This window comes from Cibotium barometz, chromosome 14 (assembly GCF_041138505.1).
Source record: "Cibotium barometz isolate CiBa-2024 chromosome 14, ASM4113850v1, whole genome shotgun sequence".
Taxonomy (NCBI): domain Eukaryota; kingdom Viridiplantae; phylum Streptophyta; class Polypodiopsida; order Cyatheales; family Cibotiaceae; genus Cibotium; species Cibotium barometz.
The window spans coordinates 31,790,550-31,817,679 of record NC_141059.1 but is presented as its reverse complement, the minus strand read 5'-3'; the positions used below and the strand labels follow the sequence as shown (position 1 = coordinate 31,817,679).

The 27,130-nt window shown below is 43.0% G+C and overlaps 1 protein-coding gene across 4 annotated transcripts in view; it reads left to right on the top strand.

Annotated features, from left to right (window-relative positions):
• The window catches only part of LOC147631927 (pentatricopeptide repeat-containing protein At4g39530-like), a 56,409-nt gene extending 36,801 nt beyond the window's left edge, over positions 1-19,608 (top strand). Inside the window, exons 2-3 of one of the 4 annotated variants that reach the window (XM_086808466.1) lie at positions 16,282-16,424; positions 16,519-19,608. In XM_086808466.1, the coding sequence (XP_086664592.1) occupies positions 16,282-16,424; positions 16,519-18,820 (2,445 nt within the window). In that variant the 3' untranslated portion in view covers positions 18,821-19,608. Of the gene's footprint in view, positions 1-16,268; positions 16,425-16,518 lie in introns of those variants that run through there. The other 3 variants (XM_086808467.1, XM_086808468.1, XM_086808469.1) reach the window with 3 other exon arrangements.
• Positions 19,609-27,130: the final 7,522 nt, after the last annotated feature.

The window sequence follows — 27,130 nt, the reverse complement described above, 5'->3', positions numbered from 1 at the left end:
AATCTTTGCAGGATCCATCTGGACTCCATCTTTGGACACAATATGCCCAAGATAATGTATCTGTGACAAGAAGAACTCACTCTTCTTTGCATTTATGAAGAGTTTATGCTTATGGAGCTCTTCAAAAACAATAGCCAAATGAGCTTTATGCTCTTCTTCGGTCTTCGAGAAGACTAGGATGTCATCAAAGAAGACACCTGTAAATTTCCTGTACCCACGGAATATGCGATCCATCATTCTATTGAATGTAGCCGGGGCATTTGTAAGACCAAAAGGCATAACAAGATACTCATAAAGCCCAAATGCTGTCCTGAAAGCAGTTTTGTGTACATCCTCAAGCACTACACGCACTTGATGATATCCACTCCTGAGATCAATTCGGCTAAAGCATGCCGATCCATCCAACTTGTCAAGGATGTCGTCTATGGGTGGGATCGGAAACCGATTCTTGATGGTAAGCTTATTCAAAGCTCTATAATCCACACACATACGAAAGGATCCATCTTTCTTTTGAGCTAAGAGGACAGGTGAACAATATGGGGAAGAGCTTGGCTGAACCAAACCCTTCTCAAGAAACTCATTTACTTGCTTCATGATCTCCTCTTTTTGGGATGCACTTACACGATAGGCTGGCCTATTAGGTGGTGAGCTACCGAGCACAAGATCAATGCGATGATCTTCCGGTCGTACAGGGGGTAACTCATTTCGTAACTCATCAGCAAAACAATCATTGTGCTCTTGCAAAAATTTCAGCCTATCATTACAAAGAGTGTTTACATGTACATCATTTTCCTCATCAGGATCTCGTACAAAAGTCAAGTACGCAAAAATACTCTTTTTCATTACTTTCTTAATTTGTACATGAGATACAAGGGGAATAGTATCACCCTCTGCACCAGCATCAATTACATGTTCTCGGCCTTTATGCATGAAAGTGATCCTGTTAGTCTTGTAAGCCTTGCACAGATCAATACGTGTATGCATCACAGCCATTCAAAGGCGCCACAAGAAAATCCTCATGATCCACATAGCCTTGAATGTGTATGTGCAACTTGCCAAAAATAGGCATGACTTGCACTTCTCTACCAACAAAGGCAGCCCCTACTTCAATTTGAGGACCCATGTCCTCCACTTCAATACCCAAAGCAGCTGCCATCTGAGTGGATATGAAATTTTCAGATGCACAATCATCAAACATGAACAAAGCGGGCTGATCTTTGAGCTGTCCCCAAGCTTTACATACAATCCTATCTTTGCTATAATGTGAAGTGTTGCCCTGCACATCCGGAACCATATGCACATTAGGCTTCGGTACATTAGCATTTTCAGCTTTGTTCTTCTTATTTGGGCATGCTCTTGCCATGTGCTCAGTGCTGCCACAAGTAAAGCATTTGCCTTCACGCATATATTGCTCCTTCTCAGCACTAAGACCAAAGTTTGCCGGCTTATAAGGGCGCTTTTTAGCAAACTTATTTTCAGCTTTTGGACCTGATTTGGCTTGGTTTTGGTCCCTTTTAGGTGGCTGTCCATCATTTTGCAGGTTTTGGACAGTCCTCTCTTTGCCTTGAAATGAGGGTTTAGCCTTATTGGATCGACTCAATTTGAGTTCCAATTGCTCGGTGGCGATGGCGGCTGCGATTAATTGGTGTAAGGTATGACCAAGATACATTTGTAATCCCGCTTTGTACACGGGTTGCAATCCCGATTGAAACCTTCTCTTCCTTTCCGCCTCAGTGACATGCATAAATGGAGACACCTCCAAGAGCACTTTCCAAAACTTTTGTACATATGCATTTACCGATTCCCCCTCATTTTGCTTTACCCAATCCCACTTCATTGTTATCTCATTCAATGCATTGGGAGGCAAGAATTGAGCATAGAACCTCTCCTTGAACTCTTCCCATGATCTAACAGGATTCGGTGAGAGCTTCTCCGTGAGCCACCAATGGGCAGCAGTGCCTTTCATGAACATGCTTACATGCCGGATCATGGATTTCTGAGTGAAATCCTCATCACTGAAAGCAATATCAAACTGGGCAATAAAAGCAAGTGCCTTTGATGCATCATATTCTCCATGATATGTGTCAAACTTCACAGATTTGTCTCCGGCTTTGAAGTCACGAGACTTTGATGCATGTGTGTGCATCTCAACATGTTTTCCCCCATGTTTGTCCATTGGTACAGCTCCTGTGATTGGCATCATTTTTGGACCAAAAGGTGATGCATAAGGCATAGATACATGTGCCCTGTAAGCATGAGGCATGGCTGGCCCCTCAACATGCATTGATACATTTTCAGCCATAGCTTCTCCCTCACGAGCACACTCGAAGGCATGAGTGGCATGAGAGATACGCGGAATACCTGCACCAACGGAAAATTGCAGCCCATGTTGCATGTGTTGTGCATGTACATTTTCAGCCGGCAATGGCATTTGACATACATTTTGACCACTGCCATAAACATTGTATCCTTCACGGGCTACATAAGGTATTCCTGCATGGCGTGAAGTCACTGATTGTTCCTCTCCCATCGCATGGAGATTCATCCTCTTAGACATAAGTTCTTGTTCGAGCACTTGTGGGGATTCCAAGACATGTGGGATGGTTGCCTTTTCTGTATTGGCATCCTCGGTACGAGCCAAGTATGCACGTGCTGCATCCCTCGGTTGCATGTGCAACTCTTGAGCAATCATTGCCATTGCATGATCCATATAAGATTCAGCTTTCTTGGCCTTCAAACGGTCATGTACCAATGGATCCTCGCGGCGATAGAGATTCAATTCTTCTTGTTGTGCATGGAGAAGAGCTTGCATACGAGTAAGTTCAGCCCTCAAGACTATGGACTCTTCTTCTTGCATCTTCTCTTTGCCACAGGACGGCTGTCCCACATATTCATGTTCTCTATTGTGCACCACATGAGTTTTCTCATCTTGTAAAGCATTGGAGGCATGCATTTCATTGTCCCTGCCTCTTGTATTAGCATCTCCAACATTCATTGTATGGCTGTCCATAATGTTCTAAGTGTAGAGGTAGCTGGTGTTCACGGTGATCGTCTCTCACGATAGAAGTGAAAGAGAACTGTATGCTCTGATACCAATGTAACTTGGTTGAACACAATGCTGATCAATACACTTAAATACACTAAGATTTGAAGGACACTTGCTCAAATACAAGAAGTAAATTGTTGAATTGACAAGAGACACACAATGAGCCGGAACGGCCGACCCCTCCCTTGAGTAAATTGTATTACTATTGGAGAAATTCAATACATAGCTTCACGGGCATCCATTGCCAAATCCTCCATGCCAATGCATATAAAATTCAGCATTTAGAAAACAATGGTATGTCGATGTAGATCACCAAGGAGCTGCCTTGATGCCCGGCCCGACTTCAGTGTCCATATTCTCTACCATTGGCTCTATGTTCTACCAAGCAAGGTAGCAACATCTTCAAGAGCACATAGGACAAGAGAAATACTACACAGGGCGGCTAAACAAGGAGTCCTGCCCTTCTACTGAGTAAGTAATGACAACACATTGTCCAATTAGCTTACCAGTCTTCATAGAAGTTGTTGCAAGCGGAAGCCTTCGCGTTGGAAGCTTTAGAAGTGTTGATATCTTCGATTTGCCGCAATCCTTCGCGACAAGAGTCTTCAAGAGGATGAAGGGAACCCTGGGAAAGCTTCCCCTATGGTTCAACTTGAGAAAGGAAGGCTGAAATTAGGGTTTTCAGCAAAAAGACCAGAAATTACAGCAAAAATGAGAGCTGTTTTACTGAATTTCAGTCATTGGGAGTGAGTAGGAGAGTGATTAGCACTTGGAAACACTCTTGGAAGCTTGGAAAACACCCTAGCAAGTTGGGTATGGCTATGGAGAGCTTGGAAATGGAGAGAAATGGTGGAAAAACAGAGTTTTCAGCCTCCAAAAATCCTCATGAAGAGAAAACACGAATTTCTCTTAATAAGTAAGTGAATTGGGATCCAATCAGGTGAAGGGACATGGAGAGATGCCCATTTATGAGTAAAAGGGGAGGATCAGGTCCTGGATATTGAGTCTTGTCCGCCTCGGGACTTCAGTGAGTGTGAACTTGGAAGCGGTCATAATTTATAAGTGACTTTTGGGCGGCCAAACTTTAATGAAATGGGAACACACTCACTTATAAATATTGGCTAAGTCCTAAGGGCTATTTGAGCCTAGATTGGGGAATACTTACCACCTGTTCACATGCCACACAACCATGTCAGCAGATAGTTTCACACGCACGGTTCACGGGCGGGTGTCCCCTTACCCGGAACTACACATAGGTCATGCAGGCATGAAAACAGCATGCAATTTCATTTGCACGCAAGCACATAAAGATGCTATGCAATGCAGCATTGGCATGAGCAATTTCCGTTCTTGAAACCATATAAGACGAGGCGTTTCCAGGCAAGTATATGCGATACCAGACCCAGTGGAAAGCCAATCCTCCAGGTGTTTCTGGGCATGTACACAAAGGCACAAGTCCCAGCGGAAAGCCAAGTCCTCCAGGCGTTTCCGGGCATGTACACAAAGGCACAAGTCCCAGCGGAAAGCCAAGTCCTCCAGATCTTCCGGGCATGATAACGTCAAGTCCCAGCGGAATATCATATCCAACTATACAGCATGACACGTGTCAATCACATGCATAGGCACATTCCATAAGCCATGGACACCAATCCAATATGTACATAGTGTGAAAGCAAGAGTGAACCATTCGGGTGGCCAAATGGTGACATGAACTACTCCTTGTGGAGTTTTATGCTGAGAAATGTGATCGTGGCGAAAGGTCTTTGGGATTTTGTTAGTGGTGATGAACCACGTCGAGGTCCATTGGCTCCAGAGACTCCTCCCCAAGGGGGTGCTCGTGGAAGAGGACAACAGGCACATGCACCAGGTCAGCCACTCCCTGTTCAAAGAACAAATGCTCAGAAGACATGGGATGCCAAAGATGCACAAGCCTTATCACTTATTGCATTGTCAGTACAGAGGTCTATTATACCTCATATTCCTTCAGCTGGCTCTTCACGGAATGCATGGGTGACTTTGGAGCAAATGTATGCTGCTCGTAATGAGGCACGGATCTCATTTTTGAAAAGAGAGCTGGAAAATCAGAAGATGCATGAAGGAGATGATATGTCTAGCCACTTGAACAAGCTGCAGGATTTGAGAGAGCAACTCATCAATGTGGATGGGATTATTTCTGAGACACAGCTTGTATCCACCATCTTAAACTCTTTGCCAAGATCCTACTTGGCTTTTCCTACCTCTTTGAACCTCAGCATGAGGAATGCTATTGAGCCCCTAAAGTATCAGGAACTTGTTGCTCTCTTGTTACAGGAAGAGCAAATCAGGAAGAACATGAACATGAACACAAGTGCTGAACAAACATTTGTGACAGGTCAAAAAGGGAAAGGCAAGTCTCAGCCAAAGAGTTCAAATCAGAATTCAGGTGATGGTGGTTCATCTCAAGATACCAAGAAAGGTGATGGACAGCCCAAGAAGAAGGGCAAATGCCATTACTGTAAGAAGCAAGGTCACTACATCACAGAGTGTAGGAAGAGGATTGCCAAAGAGAAGGCGAAGGAATCTGGGATGTCTGTAAACGATGCCTCTAAAGCTCCTCCGGAGACTGCTTCCTTTGTTGAAGACACGGATTACTGTTTCTACACATGCAGTTATGATGCCTCTTGGTCTTCAGAGGCACTCAGTGTGACTGATCATGCATGTACTTGGTATTTTGATAGTGGTGCTTCAAAGCATATTACATCTCGCAAGGATTTGTTTTGTAATGTATGCCCTGCCCCTGTTGGCAAGACCGTTCCGTGTGCCAATAATGCTTCATATCCAGTTCGTGGCATTGGGGAGATTCAGCTCACAGCCATTGATGGCTCTATTCTTCGTCTTACAGATGCCTTATATGTACCAGGGATAAAGAAGAATTTGTTGTCCATTTCTTCTTTAGCACAGTGTGGTATGCAAGTCAACTTTGATGATGACAAATGCATGGTCAGAGACAAAGCTAATGCTTTGACCTTGATGCTTACTGGTACATTATGTCATGGACTCTATTAGTTGGATGCATTTCAGCCAGTGGATCAGTCTGCTTATAATCCATTCACTCTTACTCTAGCTATGGTTGATGCGGAGTTATGGCATGCTCGCATGGGGCATGTAAATTTTGGTAGTCTTATGCTTATGCAGCGACATAACATGTTGATAGACCTACCTCTTATGGAGAAGCCTCCAAATCACATATGTGAAGGATGTATTTTGGGAAAAATGCATCGGTTTTCCTTTCCACGTCATCAGGCTCTACGAGCAACTGCAAAGTTGCAGCTTATACACAGTGATCTTTGTGGTCCCATGCAGACGAAGTCATTAGGAGGTTGCTTCTATTTTGCTACATTTATTGATGACTTCTCTCGTATATGCTGGGTCTATCCGTTGACACGGAAATCACAGGTATATGATGCATTTTTGGCCTTTGTAGCACTTGCTGAAATAGAGTCAGGATGCAAGGTTAAGACTCTCTGTTCTGACTGAGGGGGGGAATATGTGTCACACATGTTGAATTCCTTTCTTGAGAGTAGAGGTATCAAGCATGAGTATACTACTCCTTATACTCCACAGCAAAATGGAGTTGTAGAAAGGAAGAATCGGTCACTCATGGAGATGGCCAGATGTATGTTAAAGGCAAAGAAGCTACCACATATCTTTTGGGTGGAAGCTGTTATGTGTGCTTGTCGTATTTTGAATTGATGTCCCACAAAGGCATTGGTTTCCATTACTCCTTTTGAGGCTTGGCATGGCCGCAAGCCTTCGGTATCACATTTTCGTACTTTTGGGTGTCTTGCATATGCACACATACCCAAAGAGTTGAGGAGGAAGTTGTATGATAAAGCCACAAAATGTATTTTTGTTGGGTATAGCCGTGAGAGCAAGGGCTACCGGTTATATGACCCACTGTCCCAAGAAGATATTCACTAGTCGGGGATGTGATTTTTGATGAAAAATCAGAATTATCCATGGCTAGTTATGATGCAAATCAGGCTGAAAATGATGTGCTTGAAGGCCTGCTACCTATGGAGTTTCATTCCACAGTTGGTGATCCAACCCATGAGGGTGCAGGGCAACCAGCTAATCATGAAGGTGGTGCAGAAATTCAGCAGGAGATTGACCCAGAAGTTGAGCCAAATATGGGGCAACAGGCTCCACAGGTCAGACATATACCTAGATGGTATTTGAGGACATTACAGGACAGCCATCTAGAGACTCCTCTTGCTGGCCGTACTCGTAGGGAGACACGGACCAATGAGCATGCACACATCATGGATTTAAATATGGTTATGGCAGCCAGTTTACAGGATGATGATGAGCTTGATTCATTTGAGGATGCACGAGACAATGTGCATTGGAACAAAGCCATGCAGGATGAACTTGATTCTATTAAAAAGAATCAAACATGGGATTTGGTTGATCTGCCCAAAGGCAAGAAAGCCATTGGTACTAAGTGGGTCTATAAGTTGAAAAGACATGGAGATGGATCCATTGACAGATACAAAGCCCGTCTAGTTGCAAAGGGCTATGCACAGAAGAAGGGCATTGATTATTTGGAGACATTTGCTCCTACATCCCGTATGTCGACACTTAGGAGTTTCATTGCATTGGCTGCACATCGTGGTTGGGTTGTTCATCAGTTGGACATCAAGACTGCTTTCCTACATGGGGACCTTGAGGAGGAAGTTTATGTACATCAGCCCATAGGTTTTGCAGAACATGGTCATGAAGGGAAAGTATGCAGGCTGAAAAAGACCTTGTATGGTTTGAAACAAGCTCCACGAGCTTGGTATGCAAAAATAGATGCTTTCCTGCTCACTCAAGGCTTTGTGAACAGTCCATCAAAAGCCACTTTGTATGTAAAGAAAGAAGAGAAAGATCTGCTGGTCATCAGTCTTTATGTAGATGATCTTTTGCTCATGGGATCAAATGATGACAAAATTGTAGCTTTTAAAGAGATACTGCACAACAGACATTTGACATGTCTGATTTGGGGCTCGTACACTACTATTTGGGCATACAGTTTGTGCAAGATAACAGAGGCATTGCGTTGTTGCAATCTCGGTATGTTGCTAAACTTCTGGAGAAGTTCAAATTTCAGGATTGCAAGCCTATCAGCACTCCTATGGAGCCTGGGATGAAACTGTCACTACAAGATGACAATATTTTATTTGATGCCACTACATATGCTCAAGCTGTTGGGTGCCTTATTTACTTGTGTACTACACGGCCAGATATTCAGTATGCCGTATCTCTCAGTTGAGCAGATTCATGCATAGCCCGCGATTGTCACATTGGCAAGCTGTGAAGCGTGTATTTCGGTATTTGCAGGGTACCTTGTCTCTTGGATTGCTTTATCCTGAGGGGGGTGACATGCAGCTATATGCTTACAGCGATTCAGATTGGGCTGGTGATTTTGATACCAGACATTCCACTAGTGGAAATTGTTTCTTTCTTGGCTCTTCATGTATTTCTTGGCTAAGCAAGAAACAGACCATAGTGGCCACTTCGTCTTGTGAGGCAGAGTAAGAGCAGCCTACACTACTACCGTTGAGTGCGTATGGCTGCGTCGTCTTATGACTGATATGGATATTTTAGTGGAGGAGCCTACACCTATCTATACTAATAGTCAGAGTGCTATTGCCGTGGCCAGGAATCCTGTGTTTCATGCTTGCACGAAACACATTGAGATTCACTATCACTTTGTTCGGGAGAGACTCCAGGCAGGTGATATCAGTCTGATTTACTGCCCTACAGATTAGAATGTGGCAGACATCTTCACGAAGGCACTACCATGTCCGAAATTCGAAGCATTCCGCACTGCTTTGAATTTGTTTCCTTTTGGTGGATGATGTAAAGTGATCACATATCACTCCAGGGGGGTTTGTTGGGTTTTATGCTGTGTATGCACCCAGGGGAGTGCTAGTGATCATCAGTAGGTTACTGGGACACTTTTTACTTCAGTTAGTGGAGGTTTCCCCCCCCCCCCCCCCAGTTTAGCTTAGTTTCACTTATAGTGATTTATAAGTGATTTGGTCCACCTGGCACAGTTTATGGCCGGACCATGTGAACACACTATTAGGTCACATCTTTTATGTGGCTATTGTACTTCATTTTATCAATCAATATATGAGTAGTCGTGTTCCTCTCTCTCACTCTTACGCCTCCTGTTGAAGTGCCTTCCAAAACCCTAACCCTAACAGCTCAAACCCTACAATTATCACTATGTCAGAGAGAGGTTACATGTAGGGGAGATCAGTTTATCTTACTGTCCTACACAGGACAATGTTGTAGATCTATTCACAAAGGCTTTACCTCGAGAGAAGTTTGAAGCTTTCCGCAAAGCTTTGGGCTTACTCTCATACAGAGAGTGATCTGCTATCTTGTACAGGTTCACACTCTCACTACAGGGGGGATTTGTAGGCATATGCTCACTTATGGTAGTGCTATGTGTGAACATGGCTTAACCAAGGACACTTTTTCCCATGTGGTTTTTCCCCTTGGATATCAAGTGTGAAAGGACACTCTATCCATATAACTTTTGTACTTCTATATTATATGGATGTGACACACATGCAAGGGTTGACTTGCATTTTGTGGCTACCACACATTTGGTGTTTTGGCTCTCTCTCTCTCTCTCTCTCTCTCTCTCTCTCATTTTTGTGTGAGCTTCTTCTTCCTGCACCTAACCCTAATCTGCAAGAAACATTGGTGTGTGTGAGTGTGTGAGTCCACCAACACATACAAAGGAAAATCCAGAGCTGGAAATGAGCAGAAAAAGGGTGGACGGCTATCTAAATTTATGCCTAATGAGTCCAAGGATGCAAAAGGGAGCTTTGAAAAGAAGCCGAGGGGTAAGAAGGATGATACCAAGTTGTCCCAACAGCATATCTACGAGTGTATGAAAGAGGGAAAATGTTTCTTATGTGGCAGTAAGGATCACATGAAGTCTCAATGTCCTCCGAATGTCAAAAAAGGTCTAATGTGCAGGGTGCAAAACCAAGCGTGAATGTCATACCCGATGTAGAGGGAAATATTGCACATGAACCTAAGAGTAGAATTTTATGCGAGGCTCGGGACAAATTGAAGGAACAAACCACCTTGTTTCTTTTTGATAATGTCTCTGTTGATAATTTCATATCTATCTAGATGGCTACTGCTCTTGGGTTAAAGCTTGAGAAGTTGGGTATGGATTTTCATGTAGATGCCGCCTTTGAGGGCAAAGAGGTTAAAGTCACTCCCATCATAGGGAAGCTTCATATATAGATTCACAGCTATTTGGATCATGAAGACTTCTTAGTAGCACCACTTACGGGATGTGATGTAATACTTGGGTCGCCTTGGCATTACCGTTTGGATCCCAAGATTTTTCATAAAGAGAAGAAAGTAAATTTTACTCATAGGGATAGGGAAACTTGTATAGATGCGGGTACCACTGGGAGTACCGTACTAGTTGTAAGCCATATTTCCATTTCCAAAGCAATAAAGAAATCAACTTGTTCTTACTTGGTTTTTGTACTTGATAATGTTGAACATGATTCTTTTTTTGGTAGGCATTGTTTGATAACATGGACATGAAGGTGAATTTTTTTCATTAGCTTATCATCCACAAACGGATGAATTTTTCATTAGCTTATCATTCTCAAACGGATGGTCAGAGTGAAATCGCAAATTCAGTCGTACTTGATTTTCTCAAATGTTATGTATTTGAGTAGAAAATAGATTGGGAGAAATACTTACCATTGGTTGAGTTTGCATATTGTAACTATTTGGCCCTCCTAGCTCTTTTCACATGATGGAGCACATGCTTGGACACATGGACTGGTTGATGAAAGCATGGGAACAGGGATCTTGAAGTTGGCTCAAGAAAAAGCATCAGTTTTGGACAAAAAGCAAAAAGTCAAATTAAGTTGACCGCGAGCCAAGGGCACCATTGGAAAGAGGAGACTGAGCCGGATTAAAAAGCTGAAAGCCACTTTTTTCATAAAGCAGCTCCAAGGCCAAAAAGCAAGGCCCTGAAGCTAGAAAAATAATAATTCAAGAACTTTGGTAAATATTTTATTATTATTAAAATATAAAAGCAAATAACAAAAGCGAAGTAAAAAGCTTGGGTAGAGCTTTTTCGACAAAAAGTGGGGCTCTCCCCAAGTTTAAAAAGAACCTTGAGTCCCTCTTTTGGTATCAAGTGTGTGGAGAGCAAGGAGATCATCATCAACAACTTTATCATCATCCTCAACCTCACCACCCTCTCCATCCGTTGGGCCTAGGGTTGCACCTCCAACTTCTGCCAAGGCTGCCTCGTGCGCTGCCGGCTGTGCCACCACTGCCACCCTGCAATGCCGCTTGCTTGACCCTGCGCTGCCTTTGTGCCACTGCCAGTGCTGCCCTGTGCTGCATTGCTCTGCCTAGCGCCGCCCGACAACGCTATCTTGCGTTGCTCGGCAGCACCGACAGTCGGTTGTAGCGTTGCTCTCAGCTGCCAACATTGCTTGAATTTTCCCAGCTTACTGGCTGAAGACCTCCTACCAGGTTCAGAAATCCGCCAATTTACTGTCATTTTGGTGTTTGCTTTCTTGAGGAGATTCTTGAGGATTTTTCTACAAATTCGGTATTGAGTTGTTTGCTGGACATCCTTGAGATTTGAGATTTAGACTCTGGTCATGGGTGCTAGCCCGGTGAGAGACTCTTGTGGGTCATCCTTGTGGTGTGCTCGGCATCAGAGATCGTGTGCCTCGACATTGACTTCGACCCAGACTTCTACATCGACATATTTGTTAGATATTGTATTCTTCGATTGTATTGGTCTTGGCTTGGAATTGAATAGATTCTTGAAAGGGGGCGGGGCTTGTTCCTCGCTCATCAGTGTGGTGTACTGTGCAAGTTTCCCATACCTTTCTCTCTCTCCCCTCTCTCTCTCTATCTTTATCTCTTGGACACGTGGTTGAATCTGTCACGGCACGCCCTGCTAGGCTTACACATACAACAATACTGTGCATTCTTCAACTAACAAGGCTTCATTTGAGATAGTTCATAGCAAAGTGGTGTTACCACCTGTCCTACGAACTAAAGAATGAAATCTTTGTAGTAGATGAGTATGTCAGAGATTTGGATATTGCTTTTGCACAGGTTTGGACAACCATAGAACGATCTCAAACTAAGCATAAAAAGGGAGCTGACAATCACAGGAGAGAGGTAATTTTCAAGGAAGGTGATTGAGTGTTACGAAAGCACGACTTCGGAAGCGGCCAGGTAAAGAGGGCCGATATCCTAAGCTTTCAAATAGGTATTACGGGCCATTGTAGGTTTTATAGAAGATAAATGAAGATTGATATTAGGAAAATACATAATGCTTTTCATGTCAGCTTGTTGAGGTCTTGTGTGGGACCATCTTTGGTCGAACCAGTTTTGGAAGATCCACTAGAGGTGGATGAGCTTGAGGAGGTATTGCAACCTAAGCAGATAGTTTTTCACAAGGAGCGTAAGTATGCGGGAGGCAAGCTTGTACGTAGGTATCTTGTGAAATTTAAAAACTATTTGGCTGTGGACGCAAAATGGATGGACGAGGATTTTTCAAGATTATCCGGAACTTTTGACAGCCTATCTGGAAGCTTTTCAGTTGCGGTCAACTGCTGAGAAGCTGGGGGGAATGTCACAAAATTCCTCATTGCTTCTATTTCTGATGTACATGTGTGGTATATGGAGCTTGACATGACAATACATGTATGGCATATGTAGCCTGACATGGTGTGTTTTCCGGGGACTACCTATCCTGTTGTTCACCTGTATTTATGTTTTGGAAAGATTCCAGAAGGATATTGGATCCCTGAACACTCTACTTGATTGATACAACTGAGCAGATGGATGTTTCTTCCAGTTTAGTTGCACTCATGTGTGTGCATGACCTTAATTTTATATTTGGATGACTTGTTTTGTTTGCGTGGACAATGCCTGAGATTATTGCGTGTGTTGTCAATGGAGCCGGGAATATGTGGGCGCCCTGTGGGGACGTGCATACGCACACTTGTTTTTGGACTGACAGGTGGTCTACATGTGTTTTACAGGTGGTAAGTGCTCTTAAAAACTCAATTTACAGTTTTATGCTTTCACATGCTAATATTTATTGATGTAGGGCCACACTCACTTAAAAGTGACGGGGCAAATTTATAAGTTGTACACACTGGGCAGAACAATTTTAATACACGTGGTGGCCAAAGGTCGGGCATTGGACATATTATGGGCTGTTTGCTTGTAGGCGCCTCCTTTTGGACGTGAAAATCACACGATTTGATGTTTTTGGCGGGGAAGCTCTAATACTGAAGGAGAAGTCAAGTTAGGGCTGGTCGCATGCTTTCTAGGGAGCTGATCGACCTGTTTTGGAGAGCAAAAACTGCTGGCCTTCTGGATCTATACCTTCCTGTGTGTTGGTCGATTGGATCTAAGCCTTCCTATGTGTGGCCGACTTGTGGACAGTTCCCTATTGGCTGGCTGACTTCTTCTGGCATGAAAAGGTTGCTGGCCAACTCCTTCTGGAACCTTTGAGGGCTGGTCGATTGCTGGTACAGCCCCTTGAGGCTGGTTGACTTTCTTTGTGGGCTTGGCAGGATTGAAGACAACCATACAGGGCTGTCTTGGGCCGACGTGAGAATGTTGTGGGCTGTCCATGGCTGTCCTACATGTGCTTAAAGCTGGGAAAGCTCTCCAGTTCTATTGAGGAACACTATTCAACATATGTTTTGTTTCTGTTTTCATATTGTACTGGAAGATTTAGGTGCATGAAAGTGGAGAATTCTTGGGCACCCGCAAGGTTGTATCTGAAGTAGACTCCTTTGGGTCTGTGCATTTCTAGCATCCCACGGTCTTGCTGATCCACAGTAGGTGTGGGTGTGTGAACCACAGATGATCCAGAAGTAGCTATGCTATATGTGGCAATAGGAGCAGTTAGCTGTTGCCCAACTAGCGAGAGAGGACAAGCCCCTTCACCTAAAATCATGGCCCATAGGCCTTTGGCAACCAGTAGGTGCCTCATCATCTATGCTCACAATGGGTAATTTGTCCCGTCCAATTTGTCCTTGGCAGTAAGTATGCCAAATACATCATTGCCTGCCATAATAACCTGCAAAAAATTATGTGTCGTACATACTGCAAAGCCAATGTCCACTGAATGCAACCTGGACAGTTGCTGGGTGGCCCATTGGTGGCGGAAACCTGCAAATGTAATAAAAATGCAACTGTAGGGATAGAGCTTACACATCAATTGTTGATTTAGAAGGTGTCTCAGATCAATTTTGTGAAAACCCCAAAATTTGCACACAACTTGATGATTACCAAGTAGAATGAGTGGTACGGGGTACAAAGAATAAGTACACCTGAAATGATAAGTGGTAGAGGGTGTTCAGATGCACAGGGGAAAAAACCTCCTAAAGAGGGAAAAAGTGGCCCGGCTAGTCCTAGAGTGTTCACACACCATTGCCCATGACTTAGATGTCTAGTTTTGACGGTTTCATAATGTTGTCTAGACTATTTGAAAGTGTGAGAGGCCACCCTAGAGGCAAATTCAGCATGTATCCATTTATGCTTCATGAAAAAGAGGTAAATTCAGCATGCATCCATTTATGCATCATGAAAAAGAGGTAAAATCAGCATGCATCCATTTGTGCTTCAATTTTGAAGAATCATGCGATGGAACAACTTTTAAAGGTTTATGGGAGAACCGGATTAACCGTATGAGAGTGAGTATTTACTGTAATTCTGTGATTGTGATTTTTGGTGTGGCAAATGATCCAGTACACCATCCAGTACACCGACAGATAGTTGGACAAACAAGAGGGGCACTTGTCAAATAGCATGTTTGGACACACAAGGGGGAACACTTGTCAAGAGTCTACCCAACCACTTTCTTCCTTCTCCTACACATGCAACTTTCAGCTCATATTGGTGCTACTACATGCCTCTTGCTCTCTACCTCATAACCTAGCTGTTGGGACTGGTTTTGGCCTCTTTCTTGAGCTGAACCACTCCAAATGCATGCCCTACTGCTGCCTGGAGGTGCTCTACTGCCAGTTGGCCTGTTCTACTGTTAATTTGAAGGTTCTGTAATGGTGTTTGGATTATTTTGAAGCTGTGGAGTTAGCTTCCGGTCATTCCAAGCTTGTACAAGAGAGACTCTTTTGGTAAAAAAATATCGTAAGGGGGCGGTCGACCCATCTTTGACCCGTAGTGCAGTATTTATGGTCTTGTGATCGTGTGGTTAAATCTCTGGTGTGTTTAATTAACTTAATGGTTAATTGGCCCGAGATACATGCACTCCGTTACATTGGTATAAGAGCATAGGTGGAGCATTCACTAGAATTGGAAGATGATCTTATCTTGCGGATTGTTGATCATTAGTTTAATTAAAAGCATAATGGATAATCCCTCTCCAAGCCATGTGGAAGATGCCACTTCACATAGAGTATATCAAGATGATTATGCTTTCAAATTGGCAAAATTGAAGTCCTGATCATGCATGAAAACTTCATCACCTGCACTTTCTCTGTCCTCATCTAGTCCTCTCCAAGATCAGCTCCCCAAAATGGAGCCCCATACATCATAGCTGGCCTCCCTAATGTGTCAAGTAGCCAACTCTTCGTGCGAGGTTCCTGAAAATGGGCCCGAAAGCACTGTCTCTTCAGATGAGCCAATGTAGCATTAATGTCTACAAAAGATAGAAAGGGCCTATGAGACCAAAAAGTGTTTCAATAGTTCCATGAAGTACTCGGGGATATAACTGCTTGGATCCTTTGCCCCTCATCTATGAAGTTTTGAGGCAAAGTCCTCTGTCAACTCCAAATCTCCGAGGGGAGGCATTGATGGAGTCACCCCTAAAGAATATTTGATGAGCGCAGGCCTCCATCTGATCAGCACTAGCACCGGGTTCATCAGGTGGGTCTCCATCTTCTTCGAAGAACCTTTTTGGGCTCCCAACTGCCCATCAAGGACTTTTGACTGCTGAAACAGTGGAGTGGTGCATATTGGTGTCCTTTTACCACCTTTTCTATCTTTTGGTTTGCAGAGCTTGTGCTTTCAAATTCTGATATCCGTATCTGACTAGTCATTGCTAGTGTTGGAGTTTTCTTTTGCATATAGATGGCATAGTTTGGTGCTCCTTGGAAGACGCTTTGTCATATGGACTGAAGTTCTAACATTCTTTTAGAGTTATGTTGTAGGGAACAACAGAAACCTCTTGGATGGAGAGTCCTTGCAAGGAGTCCGAGGTGACTGTAAATTCAGTGCTCAGAGACAGTACTACTGAACAACACCAAAGAGATCACGATAATACTTTTGGAGTTTTGGGGCAAGAAATTGTCAGGTGTTGACACATCTCCTCAACTTATCTTGCTCTGCATGATATCAGTTCAATTTCATTCTGTAATGCACAGCTGTGAATAATGCACATGTGGCAGGACGTCAGGTGACAAGAAAAGTGGTTTGAAAGTGAAGGAGCTCTGGTATCAGAAACAGTGGGATGAGGCACTGTCAGTCTTGGACTACCAGCTTCAGCAAGGTGGATGTGTTCCAGTTGATGATTTTTCCTGCCTCTTGCAGCGTTGTGGTGATATGAATGCCCTTGTTGAAGGTAACCAAGTACATAGCTATATAATTAGGAGCGGATATGAATACAATGTCTTTCTTAACAACACCCTTGTTGACATGTATTCCAAGTGTGGGGACTTAATGGATGCATGCGTGGTGTTCAACAAAATGTTCAGACACAATGTGTTCTCCTGGACGGCGATCATCTTAGCTCATGTGAAACAGGGCCAAGCTGAAAGCGCTATTTTCCTGTTTGAAGAAATGTTGGGCACAGGTGTGGTGCCCGACAAGGTGCTGTTTGTCGTCATTCTCAAGGCTTGCACGGGCCTTGTTGCACCTGAAAAGGGCTGGGAGGTACATGCCTATATCCTTGAATATGGTTTTGAGTCTGATTCTTATGTGGGGAGTACCCTCATTGTCATGCATGCTGAGTTCGGGAGCCTAGATTATGCGCACATTGCATTTGACAAGATAAGGGAACCTAGTGTGGTTGCTTGGAATTCACTGATTATGGGATATGCCCAACAAGGGCTTGGTAAGGGGGCCTTAGCACTCTATAGGAGAATGCAAGGGGTTGCTGTTGTAGATGAGATTACATTCCTTGTTGCTCTTAAGGCATGCATTAGCTTGGAAGATCCAAGTGAAGGCATGGAGGTGCATGCTCATGCTATTGAAAGTGGTTTGGACTTGGATCTCTTTGTCGGGAGCAGCCTTATTGATATGTATGCAAAATGTGGTAGTATTGAGCATGCATGTGCATGTTTCAACAAAATGGAGGAACGGAATGTGGTTTCATGGACATCAATGATTGCAGGATATGCACAGCAAGGGGTCTGGGAGGGGGCTTTGGTCCTGTTTCAACAAATGCAGTTAGAAGGTTCTGCCCAGCCAAATGAGGTAACGTATTCGAGTGTGCTCACTGCATGCTGTGGCCTTGTGTTAGTGGGAAAAGGTAGAGAGATCCATACTGACATAGTTAGAAGTGGTCTTGAGTCTGATGTGGTTATTGGGAGCACCCTTGTTGACATGTATGCCAAGTGTGGCTATGTGGAGGACGCGCTTGACATTTTTGATAAATTGCAAGCACGAAATGTGGTCACATGGAACTCTATGCTTGCAGGCTATGCCCAACAAGGGCTCGGTGAGGTGACCCTCAAACTGTTTGAGAAAATGCAGAAGGAAGGTGTGAAGCCAGTTGATGTCACCTATGTGAGTGTTCTCAAAGCATGTACCTTCATGGCAGATCTGGAGCATGGCAAGCGATTACATGCTCAAATTCTTGAAAGTGGGATTGAGTTAGATGTGTTTGTTGCAAGCAGTCTTGTTGTCATGTATGCCAAATGTGGCAGCATGAAGGACTCACGGGAGATCTTTGACAACATGTGCCAACGAGATGTTGTGTCATGGAATGCGGTGATATCAGGCTATGCTTTGCAGGGGCCATGTGAAGTGGCATTGGATTTGTTTGACAAAATGCAACTAGATGGGTTCGAACCAGATGAGATCACTTATGTAAGTGTTTTCAAATCATGTGCCAGCCTTGCATCTTTGGGACAGGGCCGGCATGTCTATGCGCATATAATGAAGATTGGCATTGAGCCAAATTTGCTCATAGACAGTACCCTTGTTGACATGTTTGCAAAGTGTGGGAATCTAGAGGATGCCAAATATGTATTTAAGAGTATGTGTGAACATGACGTGGTGTCATGGACTGCAATGATTACTGCCTATGCCCAGCAGGGGTTTGGCAAGGAGGCCCTTTTATTGTATGAACGCATGAAGCATGAAGGTGTGCAACCGAATGAGGTAACCTTTGTTGGTGTTTTCACTGCATGCAGCCATGCAGGTCTAGTACATGAAGGGTTCCAGTACTTTCACTCTATGAGGTATGTTTATGGGATTACTCCGTCTGTGAACCACTACGCTTGCTTGATTGATCTTCTTGGTCGTGCTGGGCACCTTGCTGAGGCCATGGACCTTATCAATGAAATGCCAATAGATCCCAATGAGGTGATTTGGCTGGCCTTGCTGGGCGCCTGCAGAAGCTCTAATAATGTTGCACTCGCGAGGCATGCTGCAGAGCGGGTTCTTGAGCTGAACCCAGAGAATGCCTCAGCAGTTGTGCTTTTGTCCAACATTTCTGCTGTGCAAAAGATGGAGGCAAGTGTGTGAAACATGTTGACAGGGTTGTCATGGATATGAAGAGGGACCTGTGCCAAATATTTGCTTGATATTGCAGGATATGGAGGAGCTTTTGCCATCATTGTGAGAAGCTCTAGCCTCAGCCTCAGGGTTTATGATGATATGGATATGTGCTGTCAAGAACCTTTTGAGTGTGCTTTATAGCCACACATTTTATCTCTGGTGTCCGAGGTAGGTAGACTGGCAGTGAATAATGAATGCAAAACTTATCAAGCTCAGCTACAAGAGGAAATGGCCAAGGATTTTGACTTAGCCAAGGTCACCAAGAGACAATGACAGAGGTTTTATTCTCAAGAGAAGAGGGAATTCTGCAGAAAGCAGGTGGTGCACAAAATCAACCTTCTCCTGAGTGGTGACTCTAGATGTTGGAGAATCATAGCTGAAAAGTGTTCGTACACAGCCTCAAGGATCCCTGGATATGGAGTCAATATACAGGCACTCTCAGATGATCCTTACCCGGAAGGAATGTGGTGGTTAGAAATTTGGTGAGAATGAGCAGCTCCAGTGGAGATAGTGGGGCTCTTATACATACTTGAATGTGACCTATTCTGGTCCGCTCTACCATTTAGAGAACTATTAATGCGCTCAACTTAGTAAGGGATATGGCTTTTTGGTATGCTTGGAGAGAGACTGGTTTCAAGCCCATTTTCAAGACCTGTGGATGAGTGCTTACTTTTTGACTCGATAGTTCTTTCTGCAGCTACTTCTACAAATCACCTTTTGACACCTCATCTAAATTATATTAGAAGTGTCTGAAATTGGAGTCTTCCCTCACTTAAGCTGCATCTGTATGGGGCTGCCAAATTGATTTTGGGAAATGCAGAGAAAAAAATTGTTCATTTCACAGGTGCTGCTCGTCCCTTCCCTTTTCCTGCCAAGTTGCTGCCCACTACGTGATGAGATATGCCATGGACATTATTGTATCACTTTGGTCTCATAGGCCCATTATGTCTTTAGTAGACGCTTAATCTCTCTCTCTCTCTCTCTCTCTCGACAGGGAGATTTGAGCGTGTCTTCACAGCTGGGGAGCTGATACGGAGACCTAAGCGAGGAGATGATCCGCCGATTATTCCACACAGGTTGAGACAGAGCGACAATATACTATGAGATCTGTGGAAGGTTTCATTATTTGAGACCCGAGGAGGAGAGGATCTGCTGGGTTATGCCACAAAAAAGTTGATACAGAGGAGCATTACATATGTCGCTGCCTAGTATACTATGAGATCCACGGAAGGTTTCATTGTCTATTCCATGAGCAGTTTGGCCCACTTTCCAGGATCATTGACTTCCGAGGCCAGCGCTGACAAGGGCTCTTCCTATTTGAGTTCAGGGACACTTTCTTGAGAGAGCTTCGGTCCCAACCACCCCGACCCATCCCTTGCCCGCCAACCATCACTAGCTTCTTCCAGACCCAGAAAGAGGACACCCACACAGTGGATCCCGTGGACCCACCTCAGGATGTTGTGGACCCACCTTGCTCGAGAGGAGTTACCTTGGACCAGGTCTCCGCATTTCAGCGTGCCGGGCATCCCTGGTCCCTTGGACGTCGGCCATGATCCCCTCATCAACTCTAGATCCAGCACATGCTCCATTACCATTGCGCTGCCTTTCTACATGACTTTGTGAGAGGTTTTGTGAGCCCAATGAAGTCAGGACACGGACAAATTTGAAGGAGGAAAAGGCAGGTTGTAGGAAGATATGATGTATATATGCTAGTCTAGAACATAGCGTGTAGTTGATGTAGTCTAAAAAGGATAAATAGAGAGGCCATGCAATTGCGAGAAAGGGAACTATGCATGAAGAAAGACATGGGGAACTATGCATGAAGGTAGGAGAAGTAGTGTGTTTGTTTCCTATGAAAGGGGTTGTTGGCTGAAGGTCGCAGGTTTTTTTGGAAGCTTTGGGAGAGCCCATTAGAGAGGAAGGACACGAGAAAGCATAGGCTTTTTGCTGAGCGGGAGAAAGACATGCAGAGGGAAGGGAAAGCAGTGTGAGAAGGTGTGGGTTGAACCAAAGCAGAGGGAGTGCGTGTGAGCAAGAGGATTTGTTGATGGTTGCAGAGACAAGCCTAGGATCTCTGATTGCATTTCTAGTGGAACTTGGTGCTACCCAGGAATTCGCTCAACTGTTGATTTGTGTTTGAAGAAGTTCTGCAGAGGTGGCTACAGAAGTTGTGGAGATTTGCTTAGTTTCCTTTTGGTTTAAGCTATATGCAGAAAACGGTATGTTTGGGTCTGAACATGTTGTGAGTGGATGGATCCGATTTTGTGCTATGGTGTTTTTGATTGTGTTGTTTTGATTGAGATTATTAAGAAAAATCAATTGTGAGTGAAGATTGGAAGTCTACTTAGTCAGGGTTGAATTAGATAGAGTCAGTTGAGTATTAGGATCAGTCTACTATAGAAGGGTAGAATTAATCTTTTTGGGTTGAGAGGAAGCTAGTCTGGGTCAAGTTTGACAGAGGTCTGCCAGAGTCAGTCATACAATTTTGTGGGTTGAAGGATATCTAACAGAGTCAGCAGGGGTTAATTTAGGTTAGTAGAGGTTCAGAGGATAGTTGCAGGGCTATTGGGTGCCTTGGGCTGGGTGTTCTCAATGATTTAGATGCTATAGAGGCAGATCCTGTTTGCTCTTTCCATGTTTTGGTGCCCCCATTGAGGATCCGAGAGTTCTTGGATAGGGCTTAGATAAACATATTGGAAACCACTTGAAGATTAGCTTAGGACCTATGGGCAGGAGCAGGGTATGAATTATTCAAAGGAGAGAGGGGTGAAGATGTAGACCAATTCCTAGGGAGAATTGAACTGGCAGCACTTACCAACATGGATGATGATGCTTACAAGTTGAGAATGGTAAGATTGCTTTTGGAAGGAGCAGCCAGAGAGTGGTATAAAGATGTGGCTATAGAGGATGAAAGAGGAAATTGGGACCGGTTGAGGGGAGCCTTGAGAAGGAGATATGGAAAACTGGACAGCCTAGAAGATCTTTGGAGAACCAGCAGGTTACATCAAGGGGAGGAAGAAGGAATTACAATTTTTGCGAATAGATTTGAAGTAGTTTGGAGAAGAATTCTGAGGGTTTTGGGAGAAAATTAGGTGTCCACAGACTTCCTGAAGAAAGATAAATTCATAGGATTGTTGCATGGGAGCATTAAAGAAAAAGTCGAGCTTAAGGGTCTAGATACTTATGGAGAGGCAGTAAAGATGATTACAAGGCAATGGAGGAAGAAGAGAAAACAAGAGTTGGCAAGAAAGGAAAGGGAAGCAAGCAGGCATGTGGTAGAACCTTTCCCTATGGACATGCATGTGGAAAGGGAGCCCCATGTGGAGGTTCCAAGGATTGTAGAGCCAAATAGAGGGCAAGATGGGCTTTATCCAGAGATTCAGAGGTTGATAGAGCAAATTTGAAACTTGAATCTTGCTATGTAGGTTATTCAAAACCAAGTAAGAAGGCCACAAGGAGAGACAACCAAGGAATAGAATGGATCATCTCCAATGCTACTATTGTGAAGAGAGAGATCATATAGTACCTCCATGTCCTCAACCAAGAAGAGAGCCTGGAGGTATAAATCCTATTATTCAAAGATCATAGGGTAATAGGGATGCTGCCAATAGGGATGGAGTTTATGGGAATCAAGTGCCCAGACAATGACACGTGCAACCTCAAGGTCCATTCGGTAATGTGAGTATGATTGAAGCAACTATTACGAAGAGGAAGGTGAGGTTGATGTGTTGGTCAATAAGAGGACGAGGATGCAAAGATCGGAGTCCGAGGATGCATGTAAGGAAACAAGAGCTAGGAAGAAGCAAGAGAAGGGAAAGGCAACCATGGAACAAGCAGAATCTAGCAAGCAAGGAAAAGCTAGGACTAGAAGAAGGAAGATTGGCATGGATGACTTCCAGTTGGAAGATGGACATCCCCCTTTATAGTCTCTTGGTTGATGTTAAACATAGGAAGGCTGATATCACTTAAGGCTGAATTCTAGCACTAAGTTGCATTATACGTTATACACGAATAAGGGCGTATTTAGTCAAATACACTTAAAATACGGTCGTATTATTCCATGGCACATCGGACATTAGTCGACTTAACGTTTTAGTCCCAGCAAATCGATCATATGGTATTCGATTGAATGTCATACGATCGAAAGGTATTCTATCGTATGCCTTTCATTTGAATTCAATTCTATCGAAACAATTACTAATAGCTATATAAGCTTGCTTATGGGCCGCATTGTCATTGTACAATTCCATAGGTTCTTGCAAAAGGAATCTGCCTGCCACTTGTGGTAAGAAAAAAAAATCTAATTTAGTTAAAACTATTAAATTAGGCAATTTAGGTAGGTTGAGACCCTTGTGTTTCAACATAGTTCACACTAGGATTAGTGAGTCTAAGTAGTTAGAATCCCTTGTGTTTGGATATTGTTCACACTAGGGTTTAGATCAATTAAAGTAACTAGAATCCCTTGTGTTGGATCATTGTTCACACTAGGGCTTAGGTCGATTAAAGTAGCTAGAATCTCTTGTGTTGGAACATTGTTCACACTAGGGCTTAGGTCAATTGAAGTAGCTAGAATCCCTTGTGTTGGAACATGGTTCACACTAGGGTTTAGGTTAGTTAAAGGAGCTAGAATTCCCTGTGTTGGAAAATCGTTCACACTAGGGTTTAGGTTACTTAAAGGAGCTAGAATCCCCTGTGTTGGAACATAGTTCACACTGGGGTATAGGTTATTACATTGCAAAAGCTAGAATCCCTTGTGTTCGAACATAGTTCACACTCGGGTCTAAGGGGTGGGACATTGTTAATAGACTGTGTTAGAAGCTAGCTTCATAAAAGGCATTGGGGTAGTAGGATTCAATAAGCGTGGATATTTATTGTTATTTGTATTTGTTTCTTTGCTTGTGTATACAATTATTTTTCAATATGAATTCAGAATTAGAAATAGAAATTTTAAAGTGTAGAATGCATAATGGTAGATGTGTAGGTTATTTTATGGCATTAATGATCATTTATTGATGTAAAGTTGCTCATGAGTCATTTTGTGCTTTAAACAGCTTAAGATTACGATGGGTGGATAGAGGGCCCGAGTGGGACTATGTAGAAGAGTTGAAGTGTGGTAGATACACATCTCATGTTAAGTGTAAGTCTTGTGGCCATGAATTTCATGGCAGTGCAACGAGGGTTAAGGAGCATCTATTCAGAGTCGGTGTTTATGTTGCAGCTTGTTCTAATCCGCCACCTAACGTTAGCACTAAGTTATATAAGTATGCTGCAAAATTAAAAACCAAAGCAGTATCCATGGCAATCAAAGGTAACAAATATCGCCACATATTACAGGAATCATGCTCTCAAGGATGCATTGGTTAGGATGAGGATGCGGTATGTCCACAATTGAATGCGTTAGTAGCGTTAGAGAGAATGCATCAGTTCAGCAAGAGAATGCATGAGCTCAGTAAGAGAATGCTCCTTCGTGAATTGAGGAACCTTGTAACATGCACTCGACGCCTCCTATGTGCACTGCTACCTTAAGACAAAGTAATGGTGTTGTGAGCAAAAAGTCTAGTCCACTATATTGTGCCTTTGATCAAACTACAACATTGGAGATGCATTATATTTGTGCAATAATGCTTACATAACCATTTTGACTACAATAACAAACAAAGGACAAACATTAATACATGTGTGTGTATGTGCATTAGTGCTTCGACGTTTCGGTTCTGCGTTTCGTTTTGTCTTTGTGAGACGGGGTGAAACGTTTCATACCAAAACTTTGCGTTTTGACATGAAACGTTTTGCGTGACGCTGGTGTATCCACATTAATACATGAAGACAATAACACACAAAGGACGTGAAGATAATAACAAACAAAGGAAAACATTAATACATGTGTGTATGTGCATTAGTGCTTAGACATAAGCACGTATATGCACTAATATATGTGTATACGCATAACCAAGACAAGACTCAAGAGATGAAGTAAAAAAGGTAGAATAGTTAATGGATATGCGCTATATATAGTCAATGGGTAGAATACTGATTCCACCATGGATATACCTAAGCTATATAGTCTGGAGATAAAGAAAACTATGGATATGCCTAGTTTCAAAGATATAAACCTAAATCTAAAGCATGATAGAATCATGAATGTTGATTTCACCATGCATGGCTATGCAAAAGCTTATCATAATGAATGGAGTGAAAGAGAGTATCAAGCTAGCTCAACCTCGATACCACCCGTATAATAACAATGGCACAGACGTTTGACTATCTCAACACTGCCTCCCCCTACCATTCCTAGGGAACATAAGTGCTCAAAGTGCCACCTGAAAATCAGTGGCACTGAGTACAAATGCTTGGGATGTTATAGAAACTAATCTATATTCTAGTATCTACGATATGGGAACCTGGAAGTACAACAATGCCACCTGAACCAGTGACAAAGTTGTACGCAGGTAGTGCTTAAAGCGAAGAGAGAAGACCCAGAAGTGATACATTGTCACCCGAAACAGTGACAGAGTACTCACACGGGCGAATACAAACAAAAACCTAGAAGTGCACAATGCCACCCGAAATAGTGGCACAGTGCACACAAGTAGCAACAAAACAAACCTACAATCACCACCCGTCACATCACTTAGCAGTGGTGAAGTAGGCTGCAGTAATCACAACAACGCCCGATTCAACGTTGCAGTGACACTGCAATGCAAATACAAATGAAGATATATTTTTTTTAAATTTAAATATGCTTTACACACAAGTTGTTGTCCCACAGCGGTATCCGAATAGCGGAGTGGGACAACATATGCAATACAAATGAGAACAATGAATTTTTGAAAATTTTAAAACAAATTCTAATTAAAAAAATCTAAAATTTAAAATTTTTGCTTTTTTTACCTATGCAAATGGTAAGAGAGAGAGAGAGAGAGAGAGAGAGAGAGAGAGAGAGAAATGGTGAAAATGGGGGGCGATTTTGTGTTTTTTATTTCGGCACTTTTTATTCGATCGAATGGCTTTCGTTCGAATATCTTTCGATCGAATCAAAAGCTAAAAAAACGTTATTCCTTGAATTATACATTTATTCACGTATATCCTCGTATTTTTTGGTAAAATATTATTATACGAGACGTATAATGCAACTTAGTTCTAGCATAAGGAGACAGTGGCAAGAGCTTGTAAGTGTTAGGAGAGTTAGATTTAGAATCCGTGAGGCTAATGTAGTTCAATAGAGCAAGGTTTTTAATATTACCTATTATGGATATTTGGGTTCATGGCATGAAGGTTAGCAAGGTTTACATTGATGGGGGAGCCCATATGTGTGTCCTAATTGAAGAGGCTATGTAGTATGATCTTGGATTGGAGGTGACAAGGAAGTCTATTTTCACTGTAAATATGGACAATAGTTCAAAGGTGAAGTGTCTTGGTGTGGTCAAAGATTTGGAGTTGAATGCTCTTGGGAAAAAAGTATTAATTGATATGCATGTGATGCCAGCAGGGGCTGGGTCATATCCCATCATTTTGGAAATACCCTAGCTGATTGCTATGAAGTCATGTTAGGACTAGTATACGGGTTGTATTGTTTGTTGACAGGCCTAAAGAGAAGAGGATAAGGTATGATTTGAAGACATGCAATATTTTAGAGATTGGAGAGGAGTTGGAAATGGATACAAGGGTTGATACAACCTCTTTTGATAGTTATGATGCTTTTCTATAGGATCCTCAGATAAAGCTGGTGATGACATGGATTTAGATGAGAGCTTGTTAGAGCTTTGGACATGTGTGGGGTGCATATAGGTGAAGGTTAAAGGGGCTGGTATAGATGGTCATATGTCTGAGCAAGATCGTATTCAAGATATAGAGCCCAATGTACCGAAAACTGAGCTGAATGATGCTTCTCCATGCATTGTTGATACCTTTCTTGATGCTATTGATGTTACTTGCTTGGATGTGGTTGATGGGAATGTTGGTGCAAATGATGCTGAGCCCTTGGATATGGGTTATGTGGATATCCAGCTAGGTGGTTGTGATGTGTTTAGTAAGGGTTGTTGCTTGCAGGATGTAGAGTATTTGAAGAAGCTCGAGAGCTTGGTTGATATGAAGACTAGACATGATGATGATTTTCATGCAAGTTCTACTTTGCAGGAAGAGAAGTGCTTTAAGGAGACTTGTGGCTTTATGCTAAGTGAGGTTGTTAGTGGAAACATACATGACCTTTTAGAGGTAACTGGGTTTGATGATTCGGGTGACCAAGTATGTGTGGCATGTTGATGGCTTCAGGAGATA